Raw genomic sequence first — 6864 nt, 5'->3', positions numbered from 1 at the left:
GATTGAAAGATGAGATACTGGCCACTATGGTAAACAATTGAAAGTGTAGAGACAATGTACACCACACAAAGGACTGAAAGATGAGATAATGGCCACTATGATAAACAATTCAAGCTGTAGAAGCACTAAAGATCGTACAATAAACTGCAGAGGAAGCGTGGAGACTCTGGATACAATGCAAAGAAGAGACAAACGAAGTGTAAATACATTGGCCATTACACAAGGGACTGCAAGGGAAAGTATTGAGACACTGTACAATGTGCAAAGGATTGCAAGAGAAAGTGTAGAGACATAACAGTATGCAAGGACTGCAATTAGTTTAAAGGTTAGAAACCACACAAGAAACTGCAAGAGGAAATGTAGAAATGTTAGATATCATATAAGACACTGCAAAAGGATGTGTATAGATACTGGACAGCATGCAAAAAATAAATAAAAAGGAAGTGTATAGATACTAGACAGCATGCAAGATACTGACAAAAGAGGTGTATAGACACTGGACACCATTAAAAAAAACTGCAATAGGATATGGTAAGACACTGGACAACATGCAAGAAACTGCAACAGGAAGTGTATATACACTGAACAAATGCAAGAAGCTGCAGTAGGATGTTTAAGGACACTGGACAACATGTAAGAAACTAAAATAGGATGTTCATAAACATAGGAAAACATGCAAGACACTGTAATAGGATGTGTATAGACACAGAATACCATGCAATCAACTGTAATAGGATGTGTATAGACACTGAACACCATGTAAACAACTGTAATAGGATGTGTATAGACACTGAACACCATGCAAACAACTGTAATAGGATGTGTATAGACACTGAACACCATGCAAACAACTGTAATAGGATGTGTATAGACACTGAACACCATGTAAACAACTGTAATAGGATGTGTATAGACACTGAACACCATGTAAACAACTGTAATAGGATTTGTATAGACACTGAACAACATTTAAGGAAATAACAAAGTGTACATATATTTAACATCGCACAAAGGATTACAAGAGAGTTGTAGAGACAGTGGACACTATGTAAGGGACTGCTTGAAGATGTGCAGAAACAATGGACATTATGTAAGTGACAGCTTGAAAAATGTGCAGAAGCAATGGACACTGTTTAAGGGACAGCTTGAAGAGTGTCCATTGCTTCTGCACATCTTCAAGCTGTCCCTTAAACAGTGTCCATTGCTTCTGAACATTTTCAAGCTGTCACTTACACAATGTCCATTGTTTCTGCACATTTTCAAGCTGTCACTTACATAATGTCCATTGTTTCTGCACATCTTCAAGCAGTCCCTTACATAGTGTCCATTGTTTCTGCACATTTACATAGTGTCCATTGTTTCTGCACATCTTCAAGCAGTCCCTTACATAGTGTCCATTGATTCTACACCATCTTCCAGCAGTCCCTTACATAGTGTCCATTGTTTCTGCACATCTTCAATCTGTCTCTTAAACGGGACTGCTGGAAGATGGTATAGAATCAATGGACACTACATAAGTGACTGCTTGAAAATGTGCAGAAACAATGGACACTACGTAAGGGACTGCTGATAGATGGTGTAGAATCAATGTACACTACGTAAGTGAGAGCTGGAAAAGGTATTGAGGTGCTGGACACTATGCAAAGGAATGCAAGAGGCATTGTAATGTCGATGAACAATGAGAGTATAGGAGCAACTAGAAACATTGTACAATACGCTTGAAGTGTAAAACATAGGATCCCACGAAAAATACCAATGAAGTCATAAGAAGTAGTGTGGAAGTTACCATTATGGAGGTCAGGGAGGACACTTAATCTGTGACTGTAAAGAAGAAAATGTATTTTAAGTTACTACTCTGAAGACCTAACGGTAGAATAGTGGAGATGTCAGTAATTATAACTTAGGAAACCTGGATTAAGTACATTTAAAGGTAAAGGTTTATCTGGAATGATTTGATTTGATACAAAGTTTCTTGTACAAGAAGCCTTGCCCAAAAATTTGATGAACCACAGAAAAATGACGTGATGGATGCTTACTAACACATGTGATGGATGCTTACTAACACATGTGATGGATGCTTACTAACACACGTGATGGATGCTTCCTAACACATTGGATGGATGCTTACTAACACATGTGATGGATGCTTACTAACACACGTGATGGATGCTTAGTGATGGATGCTTACTAACACACGTGATGGATGCTTACTAACAAATGTTATGGATGCTTACTAACACACGTTATGGATGCTTACTAACACACGTTATGGATGCTTACTAACACACGTTATGGATGCTTACTAACACATGTTATGGATGCTTACTAACACATGTGATGGATGCTTACTAACACATGTGATGGATGCTTACTAACACATGTGATGGATGCTTACTAACACATGTGATGGATGCTTACTAACATATCCACCCTGCTCATCTAGGTTGTCTTACAACAATGAGTTTTAAGAGGTGAGATTAGTTGGTGTAGAGAATAAAAAAGTTCCAGACAAGGATTACAATGATGATCAGATTAAAAACAAATACTACACAGTTTTACTTAATTACATTGTAAATTATTGCGATTTACTTAACTCTCGACTTTTGATTCAGCAAAACATTGTTTTATATTATTCATTTCTATGGTTATAATTTTTTTTTTCATCTATATCTACAGAAAACCACTATGAAAGGACAACTGAGACATAATTAACGATGTGTCTAATCATATTCTGGTCAAGTGAAATATTTCGGGTTTTCATAAACGACAATGTCTTTCTTACCAGTTACACTCAGTTGTGAGGTGCTGTTACTCCTTTTAGACAGACCCAGCTGAGCCATTTTACCCCCTCCCCGAGTACTGCCTCCACCCCCTGGCCGTTCCACTATTTTACTTTTTGTCGTTGTGGTGCCTACTGCCGTATCTGAAAGGCTTCCGTCGTCTTTTTCCTCACCAAGGCCCTTGTCCCGAGTTTCTTCAGCAGGCCGAGGCGGATGCACCGGTCCACAACCCTGCATTGTGGTGGTGAACTCGCTGAAAGAGTGGGTTTTACAGTAAGAGGAAACGTATAACAGGACTCGAATCTCAACAAAAACTTAACCGTTAACACAGCTCCGTTTTTTCTCAATTTAAGTCAGTTTGATGTAAACTTTATTTTTGGTATCCTTCAACATCAGTTAGTACGTTAATACCGTTTCTTTAGAAGTACCCCCAGTGGATTACCGGTAAGTTTAAGAAACATACAACGGTAAAATCCGGGATTCGATTTCCCGTGTGGCTTTACACTAAAACAAACAAACAAACAAAAAATCTTCAGAAGTTTAGCGACATCTGTCTTTAACTTTTGATCAAATGAGAACACAAAATTAAACCAGTAATAAACATAGCTAATTCAATATAACGTTCTTACTTATGATGATATGAATACATACATGTATATACAATAAATAAATAAATATGGCCTTTTAAAAATACTGTTAATGAAACTAACAAGAAAAAGAGATGATATTATAGCTTCCAGAACAAATAAACTCTCATCATTTCTGCTACATAGAGAATTAGTGATCCTAAAAAAGAAAGATAAACCCAATTAATCTACACAATAGTTAAGTAATCTTTAATAAAGCTTAAACTGGCTTCAGGTTTACTGCTAGTCATACATTAACTTGAGAAACAATAAAAAAGCCATGTAACTGGAATACTTTTAAATAAAGATATGATACATATATCAATCCAACTAGTTCAACTGATTAATGATAGAGTTATCAAACCAAGAATTTCATAATATTTTTTGTTCCGTAATTCCTAGTCCATTTTGTTTGTTTGTTTGTAATTATGCACAAAGCTACACAAGGGCTATCTGTGCTCTGCCCACCACGGGTATCGAAACCCGGTTTCTAGCGATGTAAGTCCGCAGACATACCGCTGTGCCACTGGGGGGGGGGGGTTCCTAGTCCATGAAGAACCAAGAGTCAAATATTCCCCAGTCAAGTTAGGCTATAACTTGGCTGAATGTCTTCTTCTATCAATATTGTTACGACAGCGGAAGTCACGTGACTCTGGAAGCATGTGCGCTGGAGTTTCTAGAAGGGTCATGACTGTTCCTGGCAACTCTAGTCTTTTCTAGGCGCCCTCCATTTTAGTATATAAGACCGGCAAATAAAGCGGAGAAATAATAGCAGATTGAAGGGAGATATAGAGATAGATAATTGAGTCAAGTGAGCGGTAGTGACCGTAATTAAAGTGCGTTAATCGTTGTGAATTATAACGTGTGTTTAAGTTAAACTGACTGTGGAAATTCTATTTATTGCAAAGCTGTATTGAGAAAGAATAAACTAGTTTTATTTAAGAAAGGACTTGTGTCGCTGAAGTTCTTTGGAAATTAACAAACGAACAGATACGTTACAATATAATTAATGGTACAAGTTACCCGAGTTACAACTCTTAACGGTTTTATTTTCATTCAACGAGTGATAGAAAGCACTTGGGCTACAGTGAGTGCTAAAAAGCACTTAGATTACAGCGAGTGATAAAAAGCACTTGGACTACAACGAGTGATAAAAAGCATTTGGACTGAAACGAGTGATAAAAAGCACTTAGATTACAGCGAGTGATAAAAACACTTAGACTGCAACGAGTGATAAAAAGCACTTGGACTACAGAGAGTGATAAAAGCACTTGTACTGCAATGAGTGATAAAAAGCACTTGTACTGCAACGATTGATAAAAACATTTGGACTTCAACGAATAATAAAGAGCACTTGGACTACAGCGAGTGATACAAACCACTTAGACTACAGCGAGTGATAAAAAGCACTTGGACTACAGCGAGAGATAACTTGTCCTTCATACTCCTCCTTATGTTTATTTTTTCGGATTTAAAACCAAGAGTGAATAAAAATAACTTTTCTGATTTAGTCCTTGTCTCCAACAAGTCACTGGCCTTTCGTGCAATACCAGAACTCGTCAGTTGGGCTGGGTGGTAAGATGTCAACAGTTAATTTGAAACGCTACTTATAAAGACAGTGCAGTACAATACTATCATAGTAATGGTTTGGAATCCATTAGGCCTAATAATTATGATAAAATCATTTAGATTGCAGATTAGATTTGGTTTGTTTTTTATATTTCCCTTTCAGCTTTCAAAACAGAATTGTGATAAAACATCTTCGGTTTCGAAGAGTTCTATCACATATATGTTAGGCCAATCAGATTCCAATGCTTTCGGTGATTACACAGTGTTTTCGAGTCGCTGTCTTACATTTTGGTTTTAGCGGGCTTTGTCTGATAGTTTGGCGCCAATCAAGTGAAGTTTACACAAACAAACTGAGCTTTTGATTCAGTTAAGCTGAAACTCTACTTTATCCACTTATTTGAAGTTACGGATATTTTAATTTCTGAAAGTTCAACTTTTCCTGTGTTTGAGAACCACCATCATCACATTTAAGAATTTCTCGAAATTATTTCATTTATACCAAACATATCTTGAAACGGAATGTATGAGCTCTAAAAACGTATCGGGAATTACTGCCCTAATTTACTTTACAGAATAAAATGTTTGTTTGTAATTAAGCACAATGGGCTATCTGTGCTCCGCCCACCACGGGTATCGAAACCCGGATTCTAGCGTTTTAAGTCCGCAGACATTCCGCTGTGCCACTGGGGGAGGGAGCAGAATAAAATGACAATAATTTCATGCATTTTTGAGTTGTTGTTGTTGTTTATTATTAAGCACAAAGCTACACAAAGGGCTATCTGTGCTCTGCCCACCACGGGTATCGAAACCCGGTTTCTAACAGTATAAGTCCGCAGACATACCACTGTGCTACTGGGGGGGGGGCGCATTTTTGAGTACAGCACATTTGTATTACATAGAGAAAAATAATTCTGAGAATGTAAAATCGTGTGACAAAGTCCTTTCCCAATCATTCCAGAAGGATGAAATTTTTTTATCCAGTTTTCCTACATCATAAATGTAAAGTTTATTTGCTAATTCGGCTTTGTTTTTTGTTATTAAGTTGAAACGTGTTTTTATCGAGAGTTACCCGAGAGTCCGACTGCCCCTGGGTCGTTCGGATTGAGTAGAGAAGGCACTGTTGATACTCAGCTTCGAGGCTGAGCTTGTCTCTGATCCATCACTTTCCATCCTGGCCATCGCTTCCTTCTCCGGGCTCGCCCCCACTACGGGAGCCATTCGCCGTGTGCCATCTGATGGTGCATGCCCTCTGTGGGGATGGGCGTGAAGTTGCTTTTCCACAGTATTTCTGGAAGTAACTTCACTGTCAGAAAACAAGGCTCCAGATGTCATGGCTAGATGAGGAGTAAACGGGTTACTTGTAACGACCAGATGAGGGAAAGAACAAAGTAGATTGTTTAAGAAGATTAGTAGTTACGCGAACAGATTGTTGAAAAGTTATTGGCTACGTGAATAGATTGTTAAAGAAGATTATTGGTTATGTGAATAGACAGTTGGAAAAAATATTGGTTATATTAGTACATTGTTGAAAAGATTGTTGTATATAGAAGTTAACTGTAAAAGGTGCTGCTTATACAAGTAGTTTGCTCAAGAAGGGGTTAAATTATTAATTAACTGGTAAACAATGTGGTTAGTTATACAAGTAGTTTGTTCAAGAAGGGGTTAAATTATTAATTAACTGGTAAATAATGTGGTTAGTTATACAAGTAGTTTGTTCAAGAAGGGGTTAAATTATTAATTTAACGGTAAACAATGTGGTTAGTTATACAAGTAGTTTGTTCAAGAAGAGGTTAAATTATTAATTAACTGGTAAACAATGTGGTTAGTTATACAAGTAGTTTGTTCAAGAAGAGGTTAAATTATTAATTGAATGGTAAACAATGTGGTTA

General features: G+C 37.3%; 1 protein-coding gene across 1 annotated transcript in view; it reads right to left on the bottom strand.

Annotated features, from left to right (window-relative positions):
- Positions 1 to 2782: 2782 nt before the first annotated feature.
- LOC106474431 (regulating synaptic membrane exocytosis protein 2-like) overlaps positions 2783 to 6864 on the bottom strand; it is a gene marked incomplete at its 3' end in the record, with an annotated part of 37555 nt that continues 33473 nt past the window's right edge. Inside the window, exons 13-14 of the mRNA XM_022402739.1 lie at positions 6045 to 6309; positions 2783 to 3033 (exon numbers count right to left, since the gene is read on the bottom strand). Of these exons, the coding sequence (XP_022258447.1) occupies positions 2783 to 3033; positions 6045 to 6309 (516 nt within the window). The remainder of the gene's footprint in view (positions 3034 to 6044; positions 6310 to 6864) is intronic.

Source organism: Limulus polyphemus, unplaced genomic scaffold, assembly GCF_000517525.1.
Source record: "Limulus polyphemus unplaced genomic scaffold, Limulus_polyphemus-2.1.2 Scaffold7216, whole genome shotgun sequence".
NCBI lineage: Eukaryota > Metazoa > Arthropoda > Merostomata > Xiphosura > Limulidae > Limulus > Limulus polyphemus.
This window is presented reverse-complemented; position numbering and strand designations above follow the sequence as displayed.